Source organism: Belonocnema kinseyi, chromosome 4, assembly GCF_010883055.1.
Source record: "Belonocnema kinseyi isolate 2016_QV_RU_SX_M_011 chromosome 4, B_treatae_v1, whole genome shotgun sequence".
Taxonomy (NCBI): Eukaryota; Metazoa; Arthropoda; class Insecta; order Hymenoptera; family Cynipidae; genus Belonocnema; species Belonocnema kinseyi.
The window spans coordinates 140,426,811-140,453,328 of NC_046660.1; the positions used below are offsets into that span (position 1 = coordinate 140,426,811).

At 34.1% G+C, this 26,518-nt stretch overlaps 1 protein-coding gene across 11 annotated transcripts in view; it reads right to left on the reverse strand.

The window, feature by feature from the left end:
• Positions 1 to 26,518, reverse strand: part of LOC117171308 (exocyst complex component 7) — a 336,468-nt gene that overhangs the window by 34,423 nt on the left and 275,527 nt on the right. The window contains exon 10 of one of the 11 annotated variants that reach the window (XM_033358486.1): positions 2,815 to 2,883. The exons of the other annotated variants lie outside the window; for them this stretch is intronic. Within the exon in view, the coding sequence (XP_033214377.1) occupies positions 2,837 to 2,883 (47 nt within the window). The 3' untranslated portion in view covers positions 2,815 to 2,836. The remainder of the gene's footprint in view (positions 1 to 2,814; positions 2,884 to 26,518) is intronic. 11 annotated transcript variants of the gene reach the window in all.

Sequence of the window (26,518 nt, forward strand, 5' to 3'; positions counted from 1 at the left end):
ATAAGGACAAACGCAGGATTGGGTGCTAATCTGAAAAACTGCACCCGCTCCCAGCGAAATCGCGATAAAGTATCAGCCACAACCACGTCTCACGACCGTGAAATTGGTGGTTACAGTCTGTAACGAAATCAATATGACGATCCGGCAAAAGTTTCGTGCACGCTGAGAACACGGAGCGACCCAAGGACGACCGCCTTCTGCATTTTTTCCGCAAATATTTTAGCTTATTGATGACACGCAGGGATGCCAGATATTTAGGCTTTAGAGAAACCCAGTGTCGATGTTTCTCCGGGTCATAAATCATCGCTCTTTTTATAAGGGATGCGTGTTCGCGGTTGGTCTTAGTGTCGCCTCTCTTTCTCTGTTGCTGGCTTGTTGTAGATCTGGTAGAGCAGTGATTCCGTTTACATAGCCCCTTTTTTGGAGTCGTTCGGCATGGTTTCCCAGACGTTGATGCGAAAAGTGCGATAGCTCCGGGTGTTTCTCGCACCACAGAACATGCAGTCGTGCCATGTAACAACATTTAGGGGCCACACTCGCATCGTAGCACTCTAGCAAGTCGCGATTCAGTCGCTCCATCCATCTAAAAGTCCCGAGATTTCGTTGATCCATCGCAAGGAATCTATCTTCATTGGCTCTCCCAGCTCTAGAGTGGTCGGCATTGTTGGCCGACCCATTGTCGAGAGCCCAGCTTGTTCTGTTGTTTTGAACCGCACTTTCTACAACTATGTTTGGTGTTGTCATTTTTGTTCCCACAAGTCACCGTTCTAGACACTTCACCCAGGTGTCATTGGGCATTCGGCACGGTTTTCATACCACCGATTAGGGGTTATTCCTTCGGGACCACCCCTGGAGATTTGTCCGCGACTGCCTATTTATTCTTGTAACTATTTTCAGCAGAAACCCTTGGTTCAAGGACCCTCTATTAACAACCCGAGGAAGCGTTCGGTGGCTTTGCCTTAGGCCCTTCAGTTTGATTCTATACACTAAATATATTTCGAATAATACACATATGGATAATACTCGTAGGCATATAAATGTTCATGAATACAAACAAATGTAATTTAAAATTGTAACATTTCAAAATTGTCGTATTGCTCACCTGATAATGCATATCAAGCAGTGCACAAGTGCATGATAATGCAAACAGTTATAAATGCTGTAAGCGAAAGTGTGTGACTAGACCCATTGATAATGTAAACCGTACGTGACAACTACAGATTGTAACTACCCTATCATTAACATGGAGATCCAGAATGTTATAAATCCCAGAATTATCCTTGGTAATCGTCTTTACGTTCCAAGCACTCACACTCTCATATCGATCTATGAAGTACGCACCGATTTAACTAAAATGCAATTTCTACATCACTGTTAAATAGTCCTTAACGAAAAACCGCTCGGACTAAGTCGATTAATTTTATATCATCGGAGAATAGTTGCCGTATTATCGAGCATTGAACTAGGACCCTTCAGCTGAAATATTTTATCGTCGTGGAGTTACTACTCGGATTAAATCCGCCGCTTATACGTTCGTAAAAGAACTTACCTTGAAATACTTTCGATTACTCGTGCAAGTAAATTCAAAAAAACTCCGGTACATTGTAAAATATAAACTACAAAAAATTTTTATGCAAACACATTATACTGACATAATCCCCGTAGGATTGATAGTAAGAAACAAACCCACACACGTGACACATTTAAAATTATGAAGCATAACAAATTTTCAAACTAATAAATAGTTTTTATCGATAATAATATTCACTAATTATTAATTTTTCATTATACTTGTTTAAACATATAATTATTTTCAATTATTTAAAAATATAAAACCATGAAGCATTATACATTTTCTAACTCATAAATTTTTGTATCAATAATAATGTTTACTAACTATTGTTTTTTATATAAAAATTATTTAAAGTTATTTATTTATTTTAGTACAAAATGAGTGAAACTATCATATTTATATATTATTTCACTAAAAGCATGCAGTACACTAGTACAGGTAAAACATACCTTTAAATTTTCATTGTCAGTCCCAATAACAGGAATGCAAGACAATAAAATTCACAGGTATCTCGCCCACCTACCCATAACCCGCTTACAGCAAAAAGTGCCGAGAAAAATATAACGTTTCCTTGGACAGTTGGCGATTTTATAAACTCCAATCGATTTTATAAGCGACATATTTGACAGCGTAGCGCCGACTTTAAATAATATTTAAAAATTAATTTAAGAAATGGAAATTACTTCTTCAGTATGAGGACAATGTTTCCAGTTGAAATTATTAAAAAATCTATAGTCTGTCATTTGGGGCCACTATTGTATGTAGCTACCCATAATTTATTTCAGAGATGAGAAATGTTTAAAATACATACTTTGTTTTAATATGAAGGAGTGAAATGGAATCTTTCGAATTTCGAGAATATAACTGCATAAGTTTGGTATTGATATTGTAATTAGGTAAGCGAAAGTTCAAGTATAAACAAAATAAATGTTCAAAAATGATCAAAAACAAGAAAAATCGCATTTTCTATGCGTATTTCCTTGAAAATGAGTGCAATTAAAAAAATGATAATAATTGATAAACTGTAGACTTCCATCTATAAGGTGATATTGGCAGTTTTTATGTCATAAATAAAGTATATTAAACAATTTGAATATGGTAATTATGTGTGCGAGAACTGATTGAGTAAATATCAACTTCTTTTTTTTTACTGCATTAAACTTTATTGAAATGAAGCAAAATCTATGAAATAATTTAAATTTAGAAGAAAAAATACAACAATTGGTAAACTTTTGAAATACCTTATCATTGTGACACCATGACCTAGCCTTTCCTTGCATTTTCGGCTGATTTGCAATGGAATTGGTCATCTATTAATATATTAAAACATTAGAAGAGATTAAAGAAGATTACATGGGATTACATAAGATTAGATGTGGGTTTACACAAGATTATAGGGATTACAAGGGACTACATGGATTACATGAGATTTCAAAAGATTATAAGGAATTACACATGTAACTTTGGGTATTTTTTGATTCGTAAGAGAAAGATAGAACTAAATGCATGATAAAAATGATTAAATAGGAATATTTATTGCATAAAACGATTGTCATCAGCATAAAAATGAGAAAGAACATAAAGTATTTTGTCTCTTCTTTGCCTTGTAAAAATGACCAAGAGCGGAGCGAATTTCCAAACGAAAAAAATCACTTGCCTTTACGTATGTTTTTGACTTCTAAATACTTGTGCAGGATGCCCGATTGAATTGCAACTTTTTAGAACGCTATATTTTTTACATGTATAACATTTAATTTCATTTAAGCAAATAAAAAAATTGCGGAGAACATTTAAATTTTACAAATTTATGTCGCGAATGTTGTCCTGTGGAATCTTTATCCATTTACGAAGAACGGTTTTCTTGAACACATCAACACTCTGGTATTTTTTAGTGTCGACCTTGGCTTGCAAAATGTCCACAGTCGAAAATTCGTGAATGGATGAAGATCCCGCAGGAGCACATTCGTGCATCGTGCGATTCGTCTGTCGACCAACTTAGATCCATGGTTCGTACCCAATGTAGTCATCGAAAATTCGACATAAATTTGTAAAATTGAAATGTTTTCCCCTATTTTTCTCAATTGCTTCCATAAAATAAAATTTTATATAAAAAGTACAGAAGTAAAAAATTGTAGGTCTATCTTTCATTAGAAATTGTTTAAAAAATCAATTTTTTATTGCAAAATATGAAAGAGTATATTATTTTTAACCAAACAGTATATGTGACGTGCCATGAGAAAAAAAGACTAACACTCTAAACGAGAATTTTGCAGGGAGCAGTGATAGAATTCGATCCTAATCGGTAGTGAAAGACGAAACCCAAAAATATGCCCCTCCACTTAAAACTACACTCTCTTTCGTCGTGTCCGAGTTCCCGTGTTTTTCGAGTTGAAGGGATCACTCGACGCACGTCAAGCGGCACCGCCTGTGAGTTTAAGATTAGTGAGTGGTGGGAGGTGTTGTCGGAGGTCAAAACCCTCGCTACGAAAGTCTATATTTATGGCCCAATAAAAAGTTATTTCTTCATAATAAATAATGCCCGAAACTTTTTCTGATAAGCTTTAACATTTGTACTATTTTTTTAATATTTAAGGAATTTTAAACCTTGACTCATTTTAAGCTTTTTTTTATTTTTGTAATCGTGAAAAATAAAATAAAATTACAAATACTTTTAATTATTTTTAAGCTTATTCTTTATTGTTAATTTAACATAACTGTTAAGTAAAATTTGACGTTAAAATCATAAATTAACAATCTATTAATAATAATTTGTAAAATAAAAATTGGAGTTTAACATAAATAAAAAATTTGATAACTATATTTAATTATGAAAATAAAATTTTACATGGTGTTATAAAAATTTATTTTACTTTTTTAAAAATTAAATTTGATTATTAAAAAATGGTTTGTTAATAGTCAATAAAAAATTGTAAACATTAAGACTTTTTTTATTTTACTTTTAGTCATATTTCGAAAGGCTATGACTTACTGCAACATGTATCTAAGTACTATTCATGACTTTTTGTAATGAAAAAATGATTTATTCATTACACTGGGCATAAGAAGGAAGAAAAAGAAAAGAAAAGTTTGACAAGGTAAGAGAAGTATTTTTAGTTTGAATTTAAAAATAAAATAAAAGTATTAATTTCTTTTATAAAAAAATTACATAAAAGCATAATATATCTACGATTGCAAATACTTCAGTTTCCTATGAATTTGTGAAGAATAATTACCTTTGTTTTAAATATACATACATTATATTTCGTTCTCATGACATTCTATCATGTAATTTAAACATTTCTTTTCAAATTATAATTCAATTATAAGTTTGTGCGATTTATATATGCAAAAATTAATTTCAATTGCGTTGAATTTGCAAATTAATACTGAAATTTTAATTTATTCATCATATGGCTTTCGTTTCCGGTATCGATCGTGAAAGAACTCTTTTGTGTCAAGTGATGGCTTGTTTGGCTTTGGTGAAGGGAATAAAGGTGTGTGGATGCAAAAAGGGTAGAGAATGCGGAGATCAAGTGTAAAGGAAGAAAGGTGAGTGAAGGTTTTTGAGGTTAGGAGTAGGAAAAATAGTTTCAGGGTAGGGGGGGACGGTGGCAATAGGTAGGCGATTAAGGCGAGAAACGTCACGAAGCTTTGGGTAAGGTAGGATGCCGACAACGCGAAGTGCACAAACTGGCACCCGAGGGCAATAACTACTGGACAATCGCACAGAACAGCAAGCAGTAGTGGCAACAAGAGCTGACGGTGCTGAAAGCGTGCGCAGTGGGGGAAGGGAGACGTTGATCACAGTGACAGCAGCAGTGAGTAAAGGTTCGAGAAGCCGACGTGGGTTCGAATACGAGTCTAGACGCATGGAAAAAAGGCAAGTGCAACTAGCAGTAAAGGGTAGGATAAAGGAGAATCTAAGGCAGGGGACAATGATTTAGAAAGGGATAAAGATAAAAAGAAAGTTAGGATTAAATGGAAAATACGTGAAAGAGATAGGGGGATGAGGGGATGTTTGAAAAATTGGAAGCTTTCATCAAAGGGTTTAGAGAGGAAACAAAAAAGAGATTAGATGACATTAATAGGGTTATGAATAGGCAGAGAAATGATGTAAGAGAAGAAGTGAAAAAGGTAAGAGAAAAATGGGAAAAATGGGATAAACGCTGGAAGAAGGAGAAAGACAAGATTTGGGGTAGACTAGAGAGTATAGTGAATAGACAGAGAGAGGTTGACGAACAGAGAAGTAGTGAGATAAAACAGTTGGAAGAGGAAAAGGAGATGGCAAATACAGCAGAGGGCTTTGGTAGAGAGAAAAAAGGGACACATGGTGTGGATAGGCAGACACAGGTTATGGATAAATGGCGAGAAATGATGCTGGGAGAAAGAAGGGAGACGAAAAAGAGTCTAGAGAGAAAACAGAGGGGTTTCCGAACGGCAAAGGGGGAAAAAGTGAGGATGAAATAAAAGGGAGGAGAGAGAGAAACGTGAAAATAACCTTCTGGAATGTGTCAGGTTTGAAGAACAGGAATGAAGGATTTTTGGGGAAGTTAGAAAAGTGAGACGTGATTATGATGGGTGAAGCCTGGTTTCAGGAGTGACAAAAGAATTAGCAGTAAGAGGGAGAAAAGATAAGGATATGGAGGAGAAGGATAGAACAATGGTAAGAAGAATTATAGTTGGGAAAGTCAAAATAGCGGTGGTTTGTGTATATAGAAGAAGAGGGAAGAGGAAGACTGGAGAGTATAAGAAGTAGGATAGAGGAAAAGAAGGAAGAATTGGTTTTAACAGGAGGGGACTTAAATGCATAGACTGGCGAAAACGTGAGAGGCAGTTCGGATGAAGAAAAGAAGGCATATGTAAGGAACTCCAAGCATAAGGAGACGGACAGAGAGGGGAGAAAGTTGCTAGACGTGATAGGAGAAACAGGATGTTTTATATGTAATGACAATATGAAAGGAGATAAGGAAGAGGAGATCATATTCATAGGAAAGGGAGCAACAGTATTAGACTACATTTTAGCTTAAGAAAGAATGTGGCATATCATAGAGAGCATGAAGGTGGGGAATATATTTCCCGGCCATAGGTACACTAAAACTCGTTAATTGAAAAGTTCAAGGGACCGATTGAGAAGGTATAGGATAAGCTGGGTACTAAAGAAGAAAGAGTAAAGACAAACAGGGGCAGGTGGGACGAGCAATGCTGGGAAAGCAAAGAGAGGATGAAAGAGTGGGTAAGCAAATGAAGAAAAGGGGAAATGCAGAAAGAGCAGTATAACAGAAGAAAAAGAGAACATTAAAAGATGCTGGAAAGAAAAAGACTAAAGGGGAAAAGAGGAATATAAGGCAGAAGTAGAAAAGGCGATCAAAGAAGGTAGGTTGTCGGAAGTGCTAAATAGGAATAGAGGGGGAAGGAAGGACGTTAATGAAGAAATAAAAATGGAGGAATGGATGGATTATATAAGATGTTAGCTTGTTGACCAGGGTGTATTAATATTCTTGTAGATGGAAGTCAAAATGTCAATCAATTACTGGTCAATTTATTGAAATGATGTCTGAGAGATTCTCAGTTCATATTTGGTAGACGTTTCGACTGTAAGTCAACAGTACTCATCAGTATAAAATATTTCTTTCTACGAAATTTTGCACCTGTTTGTTAAACTTAATTTGTTGGTTACTGAAATGATTCCGTCTGCTGGATGGACTTAAATAAAGATTTAGATTATTGTTGACATTGAACGTCAACAACGTTACGACTTTCGACGTACAGTCGAAACCTCTACCAAATATGTACTGAGAATCTTTCAGACACAATTTCAATAAATTGACCAGTGATTGACTGACAGTTTGACTTCATCTATGAAGAAAACCGGGGTGAGGGATGGGACGTGAAAGATCTGCAATAAGGTGTGGAAAGGAGAAGGGTGGGTAGAAGTGTGGATGACAAGAATAGTGGTGCCGCTTGTGAAGAAAGGAGAGGGAAATAAGGTAGAGGAATACAGAGGGATAAACCTCATGTCAGTCGACTATGAAATATATGCAGAAATCTTAAGAAAAAGTATGGATAGTCAGGTAGAAAAAAAAGTATACCACACAATCAGACGGGATTTAGAAAAGGCATGGGGACTACAAACAACATCTATATACTTAAATAGGTTAACAGAAATGTAGGGAGAAAAAAAGGGAAAGTAGTCGCATTGTTTGTATATGTCAAAACAGCGTTTGACTCAGTGAACAGAAAAGTGGTATGGCAGGCATAGAAAGAGAGGGGTGTAGAAGAAAAGTTGGCTGAGAGGATAAAAGAAATTTTTACTGAAATCTGGATTAGGATGAAGATAGGAAAGAAAAAAGGGCAGGTTTTCTGGACAGGAAGAGGTCTAAGGCAAGGATGCTCGTTGCGACCGCCACTATTTAATATGCTGCTGACAGGCTTAGAGGAGAAGTTAAAGGAAAAAGGAAAAGGAGGAACGGTTTTGGGTAACAGCAAACTATACTCTCTAGCATACGCGGACGATGTAGTTCTGTTAGTAGATGATGAGAAGGGGATAGCATGCATAAGGGATTTATGAAATGGGTAATGGGCGTCAGTTGGAGTGGCCCATGATACATGTTAAGAGAAAAGCTAGGAATGGAAAAAATGGTAACTAAACAAATTAAGAGAGTCTTGAGGTTTGAAGAGAAGGTAAAAAGGAAAGAAGAAAGCAGAATAACACAAGTATTTTTCGGTGAAATTTGGAGCAATGAGGCGAGAGGCAAATTCGGGAAATTCAAAATGGGAGGAAGAAAGGAGGAACATGAGAAGGGTTTGTAAGATACGAGAAGGAGTAATGAAGTGGCAGGACATAGAGTTAGAGCTATTATTAAGACGGAACCAACATATCCATAAAAAATGAAAAAGGAAGAAAAATGGAGTAGGGTTGTACGGTTTAGAATAGGAGAAGGAGTGAGAGCATGCCGATATTGAATATATGAAGAAGAGAATCTGTGTAGAGTATTTTGATGCAAAATAGAGTCATGGGCACATGTGTTAGAGAGATGTATAGGAGAGGAAGATGGACATTTGAGTGTGGATGAATGTGTAAGATGGATTTTGGATGGTAATAGACAGGGGGTGATTTAGATAAAGAAATTGGAAGAAGCAAGGGAAAGCAAGGGTGTAGGACAGAGCCAGACGGGTAATCCTGAAAGAGGAAAGTAAAAAACAAAAATTGATTTCAATATCGAGGAAAATGCATGTTTATGGTAAGAGGAAACGGAAGCCCTGGAAGATCGCTCATTAAGAGAATTGATATTATTATTGTTTATACTACGTAATGCGAAATAGTAGAATATAAGTAGTTGTTAAGTTGCACTATGGATGGAATTGTAAATATATGTACAGGGAGCGGGGGCCCTCAAACCCGTAAACGGGAGAGATTAAATACATACAACTATTACTACAATTTATTCATCATATTTTTTTATTTCTAGATTTTTTTCAATAATTATTTTTAAAAGTATTTATCAAAATAATAAATCCTATTTAATGATTTTATGAATATTAATCATATTATTATTTTTAAACATTAAAATAATATTCAAAATCTGAAGTAATTTCATGCAGAACTATTTAAGGGTAATTTTTATTTAACAAAATTTATTTAATTCAAAAAATGAGTTAAAAATTTTTTTAAATTTATGATAATGTAAACAATAATTTTTTTCAACAATTATTTTAGCTCAACACCTATTTAAATGTAATTGGAAACAAGTTCTAATAACAATTGAAGTAATTCTTAATTATTAATTCTATATTCTTTAAAATTGACGATACATAACAAGAAATTATTTTTTAGACATTTTTAAGAAATTTACAAATATTTTAAATAAACCGAATGTTAAATAAACGGAAAAGACAAGGTGACGAAGAAACAAACCTCCTTAAAAGAAGCAACTCTGAAAGTTCGAAATACCCATTAACAGACCGATCACAATCTGAAAATGACCTTTTGATTTCGATTCCCGTTTTTAAAGATAGATCTGAAAATATATATTTGTTAGAAAAAGATGAGAGGTGGACATTACTGCGAAACAATATTAAATCAAAAATCTCAAAACTGGAAGAGGATCAGCTAAGTTCGTTTTTGTGTCTAATGCATAGAGTTGAGTCCTTGGAGGAAAAACTGAGTAAAAATAGGCCAATGGATATTGACATTTACCTAATGTCTAAAATGAAGAAGGAACACGCCTTATATGCCCAAAGATTGGACACTCTTACGGATCGTCTCGAAATGGAACAAAAAAAATGTAATCTAATTATCAAAGGATTAAAAGTAACCGATACTGACGTTACGCAACAGGTCGATACTTATTTAAATAACGAATTTGGCGTCACTAATTAAGTTAGAAACTCGTGGAAGATCGGAAGGAGAGACGACATGTTAAGAGTCTAATTAAATTCATTTGACATAAAGATGGATATAATGTAACGAAAATCTCATCAATTACAAAATAGTCCAATATATATTGAAGCTGATCTCATACAAGAAGAGGGAGAAATAACAAAGAAGTTACGAGACATAGCCAGATTCGAACGTTTAAAGGGAAAAAGTGTCAGAATTGGCTATAGAAAATTAACTATTCATGGAGTCTGACAGTATTGAAACAACGGAAACTTGATGACAATGACTGAACGTATTGTTGAGACAGATACACCTACTCGAAGGCATACGACCCGAAAAAACTTGTAGGCTACGCAGATTGGTCTATAGTCTTTTGGAATGTACATGGTTATAAAAACTTTGATCTGTAAGGATCATTGGATTCATCAGAACTGGATGCAGATATCATCTGCCTATCGGAAGCTTGGCTGACCTATCAACCGGAGAAACTACCTCTACGATGGAGACATTACAACGTTGTCTGGAGTGAAGTAATTAAAGAAAAAAGTGAGGGAAGAGCGTGTGGAGGTCTAGCTATTAAATTGAAAAAAAGTAAAGTAAAATCTGAAGTACTTATTCAAACTGAATGGTGGATATTTTTAAAGACTGAAATATATAGACAAACCACAATACTAGGATTAGTTTACTTAAAACCTGATTTAGAAACAGACGTTTACATGGATATGTTACAGACTGATATATTTGAATTATAAGTACGCTATGAAAATGCAATTTTTTTAGTCGGAGGAGATTTAAATGCTAGAGTAGGATTGGAAAATGGTCTGCCACCCGAAATATTTCAAAATACAAGACTCTTTTCATCCAGAAAATCCCTAGATTTAATTGTCAATGACCGAGGAACTAAAGTACTCGAGTTTATGGAAAGTAACGGCTTTATATTAATGAATGGTAGAACTTGTCGAGACCGCTCAGCTTAGATTACATACGTAGGTTCAAATGTGGGATCGAAAAATATATCCAATAAAAGCTGTAGTGTAATTGAGCATGCATGGTGTAATGTAACAGGCCTGGAATACATTATAGATTTGTCCGTTCTACCTTCGGTATCGCTGTCAGACCATTTTCCAATTAGGCTAACTGTAAAAGGTACTGTAGAAAACACTCAAATCTGTAAAACTGAAAAAATAAATAAATATACTGAACTACATTGGATCCCAGACTGCGCAGAACCATTCAAAGAATAAATATATCATTATGGAAAATCAGCATTTGACTTTAAAAATAATTCTGTCGACAAAAGCCGTGTCGTGCCTTGGTATGACGAAGATTGTTTCGCTGCAAAAAAGCACTACATGCTCTTTTAAAGAAATGTAAACTCGTGAACATCGATGATACAAGTAAGGTAGCATAAAAAGGCAAAAAAACTGTATGGGAGCCTCTTGAAAACGAAAGCTGAATTATTTGATAGTGAAAATGTCAATCAACTTGCAGAAGTAAAAAACTCACAACAATTCTGGAGTGTGTCAAACAAATTTAGAAAGAAGGTTTTTCAGGTGTCTCCTATTACGATTCTACAGTGGCAAAATTACCTACAATGTATTTATCCACCACGTATTAATATTGATTCTCTTTTTTTCGGTGTGAAGCATCCATATTTGGATCGTGAGATTGATTGGCAGGAATTATGTATGTGTATTAGTAATTGTAAATCTGGCAAGGCACTTGGTGATGACCAAATCTCGAATGAATTTATTAAAGCCTTACCCCACAATTGGAGACTTTATGTTCAGGTTATGTTTAACCAAATTCTTAATATAGAGACAATTTTAATTTCAATGTTGCATAAAAAGGGTGACAAGACTGATCCCCGAAATTATCGACCTATAGCGTTAATAAACACCTTTACGAAATTATATACTCAAATCATTTACAGTAGGCTTCAAACCTGGGCTGAGGGATATAGAGTAATACCAGAATGTCAAGCTGTGTTCCGAAGGAACGAATGCTGTTTAGATAATATATTTAATCCGTTTTCTGAGATACACCTTCAATTGAGATTACCCAAAGGAAAGTATATGGTATTTTTGTGGATTTTGCGAGAGCTTTCGACTCGGTACCTCACTGAAATTTATGGAATAAATTACATGGACTAGGGGTCAGTCCGAAGATCATTAGAATAGTAAAAAACATTTATGACATGGCAACCTTAAAAGTTAAGAAAAAGTGGGAGTACTCAGATGAAATACCGGTTTCTGAGGAGGTCTTGCAACGTAACTCTTTAAGTCCTTTAAGTTTTATATTATTTTTGTCCGATATAGAGAACTTTTTCCTATCTAAGGGCGCAAATGGATGAAATATAAACGGATATATTGATATTTTGTTGCTTCTTTACGCAGATGATTTAATCATTCTGGCATACTCACAGTCTGATTTAAAAAATAAATTGGATATACTATCTGAATATTTTGCATTAAACGGCTTAACAATAAATAATCGGAAGACTAATATAGTAATTTTCAGTGATGGCGGTAGATGTAAAAAAAATCAACCCTAAAAACAAAGTTTACAATAATGTTCGGTACTTTGGTGGAGTCTACTCTTTTTTATGGTATCCAGTTGTGGGGGTTGAGGTACATGGATTCGATTGAGAAAGTTCAAACGTCCTTTTTCAAAAAACTTTTACAATTGCCTAGAAGCCTACAAAACGTAGGGCTCAGACTTGAATTAGGTCGCGTAAAATTAGAACATAAGATATTATCACTGGCTTGGGACTGAATTGTGAGAGTCCTACAAATGAATAAAAATTGGCTACCCAGGATCTGTTTTTCGAGACAATTCGAACCGCTGCCTTCGATGATAGGCAGTATAAAATATAATTGGGCTGCTCAGATCCAGCAGTTGCTAAATGTCATCAACATGGGAGACCTCATTTACAGTCCAGGCCCAAGGCTGTGGATATCAAAAAGGGAGAAACACTTCAAACATATTACGAACATCTCAGATTGCATGACATTATTAAATTTGACAATACGAGATCTTTTTTAGTCCGTTTACCCAGGAGTCTTGCCGATCAAACCGCGCCTTACTTAGAATACCGATACCCATTTCAGATTATCAGGCTATACTGTCAGCTTAGGCTCTCAACTAACAGAATTATCTCATTTTCCTGCAATAAAATGTGTAGAAGATCGATCCTAATCAAAATTGTAGTACTTGTAATAAAATGGAAAATGAAACTCTGAATCATATACTGCTTTCTTGTCCGATTTACAAGGAACTACGTAAACTTTATTTATCAGGTATTCCACAACTTTTTGAATTAGATTCAGAAACAGGAATATTATCACTCCTCATGGATATGGATAAAGTAACAATGAAAACTTTATTTATGTATATATCGAATTGTCTTAAAATGCCGTTATTCTGCGTCAATGAATAACTGTAAAGTATTGTATTATATAATTATATAAGCTCGTTTACTCAACTATACATATAGTTTTAATATTCTCCTTGTGATAAGTGTATATAACTTGATACGCTATACGCTATATATTTTTACGCTCGTAAAAAATTATTATTATTATTTTTTTTTATTAAACTTGTACTCGGGTGAACCCGGTTATACATCATAGCCATGGACTAAGTGAAGTGACTGATGAGATTAGAATGTTAGAAGTTAATTCAAATAATTTAATATGATGGTTGAAACCTCCTGCGTTGATGTTGTAGGTATACAATTACGAGCGGCCACGAGTGTTCGAGGTGACAACAGTCACCTCTGGATGTTTTCTTAAAGCTACCATCTGCCACTCTACGGGTTTTTAGTCGCTCGCTTCCTGATGATCAAGAAAGTTTCTTGCAATGCGACAGGTGTTTATAAAACCGCCTTCTCAGCTGCTTTTAATACCCTACTGACTCCTAAATTTTCAAGATGTTCAGTGAATCTTGCGTGAACATTACCTGTAGCCGAAATCACAATGGGATGAATAGATGAATGATTCACATTTCTTCATATGGTATTTACTTCATGCCTTAACTCGCTATACTTGTGGATCTTGGTTGTATAGGTTGACTGCAAATTTCGGTTAAGCGGACAAGCAATGTCGATGATGTAGACTCTTCCACCTTTTTTTCTCGCATCACGATGTCAGGTCGATTGGCCCAGATGTAATGATCCGTTTGGATAGTAGCATCCCAATATAAGATTTAATCTTCGCTTTCTAAAACGGGCATTAGAATGTATCTATAGAAGGGCATCCATTCTTTTAAGAGTCCTAGGTTTAGGGCAAGTTGTTGATGTATAATGTCCGCTACATTATTATATTTGTGTGAATATTCTACCTGAGCCATTACGCGACAGCCATAAATAATGTGCTCGATGGATTCGTTGGTATCTCCACATAATTGGAACCGGTCAACCACCCCTTGATGTAACGCGTGTTTGCGATAATTCATGGTGCTGACAACCTTGTATTAAAACCATTTCTGTGTTGAGATGTTGTCACAGGCTTATACTGCCCAACATGTCGAAAGCATTTTTGGTTAGAGTTTGATTTTTATTTGATCATTTTGCTCGGGGCTGCCCCGGTAGATATCATCAGTCTGAACCACCAGAACCTCGGTAAAGGTACATTGAAAAATTTCTAGAGGTACCGGCTCAGGGATCGAACCCCCGGACCTCTGTGGTGAAGTAAGAGTGTCTAACAAACTTATTATTATTATTATTATTTTCTCTCAGACCAAAAGTTTGAGCTTTTTTATTTTTCTAGTTAAAGCCAAAAAACTAACTTTCTTGGAAAAATAAAATTTAATTCATTTTTCACTTTAACTCGTGTTCAGTCAGTCAGTTTTTAGACTTTTTCAATAAAATGTTTAAGGAATGTAGTTCGAAATGCCCTTCGACTGATGGATTAAAAGGAATTCAGAAATTTATTAAAAAAAAAACAGTTGTTAATTTTCTTCTGATGCATGGTGTACATCAGACTTCTCTAACTTCCAGCGTTTATATAAACATCTTTCATATAAATATTATGCTTCTTGAACTTATGATTACTAATGAGATTCTTGTTCGCTTTGATATGTACATTCTGTTTACAGAAAGTAAAAAGTAATTTTTTTTTGTATTCAGAACAGCTGTCATCGTCGGAAGTCATGTTTAGATTGTTACTGTCACCAGGTTTAGTTTCAAATAATAAAAAAAATATTAACCCTTATATCAACATCAATGAAAAACAAATGCACTTTCTTGATCTTTCACCTTTCTCAATTCCACGAATTTGAAGCATTGAGAAATTCACGGAATTAGAAATCCGATGAATCTCAAATATTAGATGTTTATGTGTCGTTGTACTTCTGTATAGTTTGTTTTAAAAATAGAACCATTCTCTTGCACATAATATTAAATGAATAAATTATTTTACATCATACAATATTATTTATTTATTCATAATACTTGCATATTACCTGATTTCTTGATTAGTTTATATATTTTTGTCACCGGTTAAATGTATCATGAACGGCTTCTGAGACTCTCGCAACAGCCCACGCGCGAATCGCCTATACGTTAGCGACTTGCGAAGTTTATAAATGCTTGAATATTAATTGGATTGGGGTACAATTTTCCATAAAACTTTTTTGTACTGTTGTTAACAACTTTCTTGTTAGAAGTTTTTTGTTGCTCAAAATTTGCTCGCTAAACGAAACGCTGGAAGTTAGAGAAGTCGAAATTTTGTTTAAAAGCATCCAGGAGTCTTCCCACTCCCGGCGATATAAGTTGATGTGGCCTTATTCGATCCGGCAGCTCAATTGTGTCTTTTGGTTGGGTTCTGCTGGTTCTCTCCTAACTGTTAATTCAACTTAAGTGAGTATTAGCACTGTTTTAACATTAATTCCACCATAAAATCCATCGTCTGATCCACGCACTTTTTTCTCGTGTCCTTTAAAGTTCGTATCGTATTTACCCCCATGAGCATTGTTCCCGGTAGTCGATAGGGTCGCGTACACGGGTTTCTTAATTAGCACGCCTTACTGCAATGATATACTGGCACCCGCCCATGCCCTGTATTGCCTTCTTGTGTCTCTTCAAATCGTCCGCGTGGTACTCTCCTTTCACCCTTTCTGCTTCAAGTTCTTACAAGGTGTAAACATTGCTGCCTGTCTGTTGCATAATGGTATAGGCTCCCTCATTCAGCGCGAGCAATTTAATAATAGATTTCTTCTTTCTATTGATCCTTTGTACTCTCTTTTCTCTTTTCCGCTTGGTTCTATTCCTTATGATTTCTATTTTTTTCTGTCGCTCAGCTAGCACTTTTTGTGGGGTCGCCCGCATTGGTTCTTCCCGCCATCGTGGAGGTTTTTTCCCCCACATAATCTTATGGAGAGTGCCATTTTTTGCTTTATGTAGTGAGTCATTCATGATAGCTTCGATGTTTCCAATTTGAGAAAACCATGCATTATGTTGACTGGATGACAGCAGCGTTTTCAAGATATTTGCCAACTCTCGATTCACGTGTTCGACCATATTTACTTGTTGGTGTCTAATGGAACTCAGTATGATTCGAATCTTATTTTCTTCGAGGGTCTGTACCCATTTCTTACTTGTCAGCTGGCTACCTCGATCTGATTGATCTTTTACCGGTTTTGAAAATTCTGTTGTGAATTCATCTAATTTTGTTATGGTAATTTCACTTGTTACCTTTTTTAGTGGGTAAAGTCTAATTTATTTTGTGAAGGTATCAAGGAATACAAAGAATGTATAAATTTCTAAATGTTACGGAGCTAGAGGCCCAAAGAAATCAATCGACATGATTTTTAGCGGTTCTTTCGCCAGTATGGGTTATTGTAGAGCCTGTGACGCGTTAATTATGACTTTGTTTCTTTAAGGGCATGTGATAATTACAGTTTCCCCGGCCTTTTTTCCATAAAAATCAAAATTTTAAAAAACTGAATTCGGAGATGCTATAAAATATCATAACGGACGTCCACAGACTCTTTTTTGAGGGATAATAACAAAAAAAATTTATTCTGCTAACTAAAAATTTTATGCATATGCATTATTTTAAGGTTACGTCGTTTTTCATATAAACTCTTTTGATTGCCTACAAACAAGGTTAGTTCCGGGAGATTAGTTACTATGTTTATTTGTAAGTCCAAAGTTTTCGGCCAAAAATATTGTGTAGTCTGGAACTAACGCTCGGGTGAAGTGTAACACACATAACCTCGAAAGATACACGCACGTTGTTAGCAATATCAAAATTTTTTGGATAAAAAATACAAAAAAAGTGTGCGGGGACGTCCGTTAGCATGTTCGCTATCATTTCCCAGATTTCGAAGGAAAAATATTTCTTATCCTAGGAAAAAAGCCGGGGGAATGTAACACTGAAAAAATCGTTACCATTTCCTAAGCGCTGTGCAAATTAATCACACTTTGTTAAATTAAAACTTTTTTGAATAAACCCACAAAAAAAGAGTGTGGGGACGTCCGTTAGAACATCCGCTATCATTTCCCAAATTTTTAAGACAAAATATTTATTATTCTAGAAAAAAAGCCGGGGGAACCTAAAACTGGTAAAATCGACAATTTCCTAAGTATCACATGCCCTTAACATGAATCAAATGTGCTTAGTGTCTATCTGAACTATTTCGCGAATTAAGGGTAGTAAAAGTACTCGCGTAAGATTCCATAGGTTTTATTTGCACCATAGTGTGCACAGGTGAGATGATATTCGCTAATCAGAGATCTACTTTCTTTTGGCCCTTTCGCGTGTGATGTTTAATGAGTTTAATTCTTTTCCTTTCTGTTGTAGTTTCATTAATGATACTAGCCCGTTTTAAGTAAGTCCTGAATTTTTATAAGGCACACGCAATGGATAGAAGTCCCTTTTCAGTCGGTAAGTTAGGCATTTCTAGCCTTTTTAGCGTTCAACTCTTTAAAGAAAGGATCCGTTATTCATCATTATCGTTCAGTTGATACCGCATGGCACCTAATGCACAATTACTTTCATCTATTTCCAGATAGTAATTTTAATTAAGATCTGGAAAGTAGCGCAGTATTAATTCTGAGAATAAGTTCTTTTATCTTTAGAATCTCTCTTGCACCTGCGCTTCTCACTTCCAAAGTTTTTCTTTTTTGATTAGTTTGAATAAAATTACAGTACAGCTAAATCTATGGGTTCCACGAATATTAAGCTATTGTTCCGTTACCTTTAAGAAAGCGTCTATCATCTTATTAGAAATAAGCTTTAGTTATCTTTCCGCTACGGATAAGAAGGAGGCTAACTTCATTTTTTAAGAAATGTAGTAAACACGTAGAAGTGTTAAAAGAAATAAAAATCTTAAAGCATTTTTTGTTTTAAAAGTTATAAGAGACTAAATTACATTACAAACTGTAATAAAAAATACTGAAGTATTGAATTCGTAGGAAATGTTCCGAAAAATAATAGGTTATTTATTCCTTCTGAAAACTGAGCTAATTAAAGTTAGACTAGTTCTCATCCGTAGCGGAATGATAGACTAGTGCTCACTCGTAATGGGACGATGGTCGTTTTTCCTCTAATAAATGACTTATAGAAACTTATAAAAATAGACAAAAGGATATATAGAACGATATAGAGCCAGATCGAATTTATAAAATTTCGATATGGCTCTATGTGGGTCTACATATCCTTTTGTCTATTTTTATACGTTTCTAAAAGACATTTAATAGAAGGTTCTCAACGGTAACGGAGAAATAGCGCAATATTCGTAGAACCCATCCAAGTTATTATTCTTACCCGCTTTCTCCACCAATTTCGCGGACCGTAAATTTTTCCGACTCATTATTCTTTAATTAATTTGCCTATCAACACTATAATTTTCAAATCTCTAGACTGTAAAGTTTTATCACGGAATTTTTTTTATCATTCCGAGCCCTGAGCTATACTACTCTTATTGTCTACTTATTGTGACAAGTCAAAATAAATAGGCTAATGCGCTCATTTGATGATAAATCTTTTTCTTCCTTCTCTTTACAAATTAAAATCATATAAAATTTCGGAAATCTAGAGTCAGATTCGTTACCCAAACTGCCTTTGTCTATTTTTAATATTTTAATCTCATAGTTCAAATTAATTATACTTTAATTAAGTAGTTTGTTTCTATTTTCTTATGATTTTTATACGTAATTCGTCAAGCAAACTTTGGATAATTTACTCCAGAATTCTCTTTTAATAAATCAATAATTATTTATTTCATAATTACTCATTTAGGAGTTATTGTATTTCGTAACCATAAATTAGCCTTATTCTAAAAATGCAAAAAATACCTATTATGCTTATTTACAGGCTTATGCTACAGAATCAGGGTTGCAAATACAAAAATACACACATACACACATACATACATACATAAATACATACATACCCAAAAGGTATTTATTGGGTCAGCGAAACAATAAGATTTTGCTTGCTGAGATTAATAGAGGACGGTCTCCTGAGATGTTTCCTACTTTTTTTTTAGTTTTTAACCTTTTGTATAATAGCGTAGTAGGAAAAATACATCGAACAGTGTTTATCAGGTCGTCAAATTAGAAAATTCAAAATGACACGTACCCGAAAATGTAGAACAGACAAAACTCATTCAGTACGAAGAACACAAGAATGTCAATCTAATCAACGTTTTCATAACTCGAAAAAAAAAATAAAAAAAGGTTTTGATAGACTTATTTTTTAATAGATTTAACGGTGTTCGTGTGTTTCATTCATACAGTAAACGGTGTTTATTGGGTCGGCGAAATCATAAGATTTTGTTCGATGTGATTAACAATGTACAGTCTCCTGAGATTTGTAATACCTTTTTTTTTAACCTCTTAGTGAATGCGTGGAGGAACAGTACATAAAACGGTGCTGATCAGTTCATCAAAATAAAACCTTCAAAATGACATGTAAAACAAAATACACAACAGTGAAAATGATTTAGCATGAAAAACACAAAAACGCAAATCTAATCAACGTTTTGAAAAGTCGAAAAAATTATAATAAGCAAAGATTTTGTGAGGTAGAATTTTTAAGAGATTGAACGGCGTTTATTGCCTCTCATGAATCAGAGTGCTATATTACCATGAGTTTTTTTAACCTTTTGTGACCATTTTTCTTACACGAACTCTTACCGAACAATACAATTTATCAAATTTATAAGCAATTTAAAAAAAAAAATACAATTCTATATATTACAATAAGTCGAAGAATCGGGGTGCTTTTTTAGTGTGAGTCCCCTTGCCTCTCAATAATCAGAGTGCTATATCACCATAAGTTTTTCAACCGTTTATGGCAATGTTTTTTTACGTGAACTCTTGCCGAATTATGCAATTTATAACATTTATAAGCAATTTAAATGAACAAATATACATTCTATATATTACAATAAGTAGAAGAATCGAAGTGCTTTTTTAGAGTGAGTCCCCTTGCCTCTCACGAATAAGAGTGCTATACACCATGAGTTTTTCAGCCGTTCATGGCAATATTTCTTACACGAACTCTTGCCTCTTGAGCCTCTTCCGATAATAGACCGATAGGAATTAAGAACGATTCAATTATTTTGGATCCATGCAAGAGAATTTTGTGCACAGGTGAAGGCATGTAATACCAGTTGTAAAGCTCCACATACAACTGGGCAGTTTGAAAAGCATAAAATTCAAATCCTGCTGCATCTATTCTACGTTCACAGGAAAGAACCTGCAAAATTATGCTAAATCGTATGATCAAACGCAAATCAATCCCAGTAATTTGGGATGTTAACTCAGGATCACAGAAAAATCTCCGCGCAGTATTTCCGTCATTTTAATTTCCTGCTCTTTGCCTGGAAGCATCTATTATAAGACCCATCTTTTTTCGAGAATCTTGCTGGATTCTCGATTTGGCAGTCTGCATCAAGGCTTTTTCATCTTTTGTTTTCGCTTGCCACTTACAGATCCCCAAATGATAAGCTCTATACAGAACTAGAGTCATGCAGCGTATCTTGGCATGAAGAAGCAAAAGACATAACTGATATTATTCGTCAAGGACCTTCTTCTGCATCACTTTACTTAAGTCATTCATCGCTGGAGGGTTCGCTTTAGACAAGTGATAAGTTGCTGCGCTCAGTGTGCTGCTAAGATTCTGAGTTGTTTTCCGTCCAACATGGTTGAAAACATGTCATGACTTACGTGGCACCTAAATTTTCCAAATACAACCTTGGTGGATAAAAGTCAACTTATTTCTTCTTTTATCCTCCCTATTACAGATCTCGTTAATTCTGGGGTTTCCTTCACGTACTTAAATTCTACTTGTATGCCAAGTTCGTAGAACTACGGTGAGTGTTTTTCCAAATCTGCTTACCCTCCGACTCCATCATAACTGGCACCATTGAGACTATAAAGATGCTTTCATCCGATATCATACCATTCGGAAGTTTCTGCTTATATGAACCTTGGTCTGATTCTGTATCACAGCCATATTTATTGGAAAGGATCATAGATTTTACTCTCTTCTCCAAAATGTATGACTTGATGCTGAGAATCTTAAATATACACTTGAAAGTATGATCAAGCAGCTTTTGCAGTTTAATCGTAACGCTTTTATTAGTTATGTGAATCGCTGAACTAGGGGGGTAGCATTCTTTTTTCACTTCCAGTAGATCTGTAGATGGTACAAAAATGTCAGCATTCCTAGCTTTTGCTTGCAGGCGTATGATTTCGGACTTGGTGCCTGGATAGCTTAGCGTCTTCTATTAATGCGAGTGCTTCATCATGCACAAATCTGATTGCACTCGTTTCATCCTCAGTTTTCTCAAAATCTTGTAACAGCTGGATTATTTTATTTGCTGATTTGTGTTTTCCAGAAGCTTTTAGATTACTAAGGAAAGACTGCTGATTCTCAAGCGGAGACTAACTCTCCTGAATAGCTTGCAGCTTCCTTCTTTTGGTTGACTTAGAACCGTCTTCAAAATCTTCCCGAGATCGTCTAACAGGTTTCAATATGGTTTGCGTAATTTTGAAATTTGTAAGTAACCATACAGCATGTCTTTTGTAAAATAAGTCTTTCTTGTTAAAATAAGACTTCCAATTCCTTTTGAAGACAGGGATGAAGTAACGTATTATTTCCTCTCGAACCATTTCAAATTGGTCTTCTGCAATCATATGATTTGTTCTGATATACCTCAATATGGTGTTGGAGAAATCTGCATCACTTATCTTGAAATTTTCTATCGAAATATTGCATAATATCCTCATTGGCACCTTAATGGTATCCATTTTAAAAGATAAGTGAACGAACTCAAAAAACCAGTTTTCTTAAATGAACCAAATGACACGCTTACACACACGAACATATAACTTTATCTACTCTCAATGAACAGATGTTGAAATAAAGTAACTAAAAAAATGTCAAAAAACACGATGTGTCGCCAAAAACGCAACACGATGTATGTACGAGGTGAGAACACTCTGTGTGCACGATGTGCAGTACAGCGTGCTACTATGTGTGCGGTCACAGTGCACGTTTTGTGTGAAAGCAAAATTTTAAAAAATATTTCAATATGAAATCAAAAATACAATTTTTCAAAGTGAAAAAATAATAACTGCATTAAATAATGTTAATAGAACTTGAAAAGATATACGATTAATAAGTTTAGAAAAAAAATTTCAACACATAAGAACTGTAAGTTAGAAATATTTGTGATTGTGATTTTATTAGTGCATCTTAACGGCCTGATTTTGTTTATAAAGCAATTGTGTTATTTCGCACTATTCCGTAATTCAGTCAACTGAAACCTGACTCTTTTATACGGACTCAACCTAATTGATTTCCATATTGTATAAAGCAGTCGATATTGTTTTAGTTAAGTTCGATTTTTATTCAAAAATTTTGTTTTTTATAAGGATTTTTTCATACAAAATTAATGTACGAAAGTTCATTTTTTTATATATAACACTATCTGATCTAGTAATTTGCAGTGTATTTATTATATATAATTCACATAATTGAAAAAATCGTACGCTATTTTTAAAAGATTTCCAGCCTTGTTGACGCAGGCGCGATCATATGATAAAATATGGCGAGCGCCGGGCGGTGTCAAAATATTTTGAAGAAATTGCAATATTTGAGGATATTAAAGAATTTTCCAAGAAATTTCCAACTGGTTACGGTGATTTAAAATGAAATTTTGAAAGATTTGATATATTTTTGTATATTTTAATGGATTCCAAGAAATTTTCAAGAGCTTTGAAAATTTTCAAGAGATTTCCAAAGATTTTAAAAGATTTTAAATAGTTGAGGATGTTTAAAAAGATGGCAATGAATTTTAAATTCATTTTTATAATTTAAAGGAATTTCAAAGAATTTTAACAGTTTTAGCAATTATTTAAAAAAATTCCAAGGTACTTCAGGAATATTCAAAAGGTGTCAAGGTATTTCAAAAGATTTTTCAGGTTTTGAAATATTTCAGAGTATTTTAAAAGGTTCCAAGAAATTTTTAATTGGTTACAGTAATTTAATATGAGATTTTTAAAGATTTGATATATTTTAGGATATTTTAATAGATTCCAAGGAATTTTCCATTGATTTCAATAATGTACTATAAGATTTTGAAGGATTTGAAATATTTTAGGGTATTTTTAAAATCGCAAGAAATATTCAAAAAATTTGAAAAGTTTTAAGAGATTTTCACGGATTTGAAATATTTTAGGATGTTTTTAAAAATTACAAGGAATTTCCAATTAATTTCAATAATTTAAAGCGATTATAAATTTTAAAATTTCAAGATTTAAAAATGTAGTTTTTGTTATTGTTGTTGATTCATCAATGTTTGTTGAAAATTTAACTATGATTAAACATTCATTTTTTGTATCGAAAATTAGTCTTGATGGAAAATGAATTTCTTTTGTGCAAAGTTCATGTATTTTATTCAAAGTGACTCTTTTTAGTATACAATTCAACTTTTTGGATAAAAATTTAACTTTTTGTTTAAAAATGTATCTATTTTGTTGCAAAATAAAGGTTTTAAACTTTATTTAACTATTATTTCCAAATTTAGACGACCCTTGCGGACCAAGTGAATGTAAAGGATACTCCACAGAGTATTCTCATAGTATCCACATATTATCCCTTCCGTATCATGCAAAAAAACTGAAAAAACAGAAAGATCAACTTTTAAATTGACGACATTCGGATTCTGCTTTAAAATTTCCATTAGAAGGTCACGGAGTAATCGCAATAGTTTTTTTCAGAACGGTAAAAAGTTAAAAAAATATAAGACGTATAACAACTGTTGACTGCTACTTATAGATGATGCGTTTGAAGCGTAGCCGTCAACAGATGATATACGTCTTATATTTTTTAAGACTTTCTACCGTTATAAAAAAAAAACTATTGCGATTACTTCGTGACCTTCTAATGGGAATTTTAACGTAAAATCCGAATTTCACCAATTTAAAAGTTGATCTTGCTGCTTTTTTGAGTTTGCGTTGCATGATACGGAAGGGATACTATGCGGATACTATGAGGATACTCTTGCAGAGTATCTTTCATTACAGTACTCTTCCATTCACTCGGTTTACTAGCGAAAACAAGATAGTATATTAAATTACTTCAATGATTGAATCAAACTTTTTTAGGGTTTACTGGCAGTGACGAAAGTAGAAAGAAATTTTCGGTCGGGTACCTGTTTCTTAATATAATATTGTAAAAGTCTGCCCTAAACTAAACAATTTATGTTTGTAAAATTAAAAAATTGTTCCAGTATTATATATAGAGAATTAATCAAATATATTTCTGAATGTATTTAAATTAACTTCTTTTCTTCCTATATCGTTAGTGAAACTTCTTTAATTGAGAGGACTGATCAAATAAGGGGAAATATTTATGTCCCCTCATTTAATCCGTCTTCTCAATTAATAATTAATAAAATCATAATTATGCAAGGGCTGTTTCCCGATACGCGCGTGTCGTCACGATGCGTCGGATATGCGGTTGCATTGTAAGAGCAGTGTGCCGACACGCTGTTTCGACAAAACGTGTCTGTCTTTTTCTCTGGAGGTACCGATCCCACGCCTCTCCGGAGATGAACAACTCCCTTGTTAGGCTAGTGACCATGAGGTGGACACTAGCCAAACAAGGGAGTTGTTCATCTCCGGAGAATCGTGGGACCGGTACCTCCAGAGAAAAAGGTTTTGTCTATGTACTTGAAGCTGTTGCTCTTCGTGGTTCGGAACCCACCTTAAACTGTAGGTCCGAGGCGGGAATCGAACCCGCAAGTCGACGGAGTGGGTCCAAAGCCTACGCTTTAGCCCCCACGACCATCGTCCCACTCATATTTTTTATTTAGTGTAATATAAATTATAACGTTATATAAAAGCGAAATCACTGAACTTCGAAATTAGAAATCAGTAGCTTTTTAATTTTGGTGAAATTTAGTAAATTTATATACAACTTTGAAAAACTTTCAAAATAAATTCAGACATTGAACATTAAAATCGGATATGAATTGCCATTTTTATGCATGTTTGAAAAAAGACCAAATTGACGAAAGATCATATTTGAAAACGAAATTCTCGAAAATTTCTGATTCGAAAAATCTAATAATAAGTGGCCAATAAGTACCTTTATGTCCATAATACTTTAGGGAAAAGCGTAGTTTTTCGTACTCAAATTTACTTTTTATATTACTGTAGATTTTATATACTAATTAGAAGTTCATAGATATCTCTGTAATTAGTTGATAAGTCTATGTAAAGCATTAATTTCAGTATGTAAAGATTTTCTGCAGATATAACAATTCAATAATGTATACATTAATACCAAGGTATGTTTTCCGATGTCAATTAGCTTTCTTGAACCGAACATCATTTCTATTTTTTTATGTACAGCATTTTTGTATATTTAAAAACGAAAGGTGTTTTTTATATACGTATAAAGGGCTTATTGGATCTTTTATATATAAATACATTGACTATTCCATTAAGTACCTTTATGCCCATCGTTCATCAGAGGAAAAGCGTACTTTATCGTGTCCTAAGTATTTAAATTAAACTTTTTCTTTTGCTGTGGCTTTGACATACTACATTAAAGTTCACAGGTTGCGACGTTGCAAATCGCGGCTGTTGTACGGAATCTCCATCACTAGGGATATACTTAAGGGCATGTGACAGAGCTAAATACCTATATTATCAACCTCACTTTATCAGTTCACTAAATATTTTTTTGAACCTAAGAACTTTTTTTGTCAATAAAATAGCAGACTCAATTTTTGAAAAATGCAAAAGCCGAAAGAAAACTACGTTAGAATAAAAGTTTAATGGTACATAAAAGATGTAAACAAAATATCTTAACTACATCTTATCCGGCACACAACAAAGGACTCGAATATCAATTCCATCGGCATCAGCCGGTACCCTAGCGGCCACTAGACGAGGCTCTAGCAGCTGGCTCGTTGATATGAAGAAATGAAGTACCTTAACTTACTTTATTGTACTCTAAAAGAGTTTCAAAAGTTTCAGCTCGATATCTTATTCACAAAAAAGTTCTTAGATTTAACAAAATATTCAGTGAACTGAT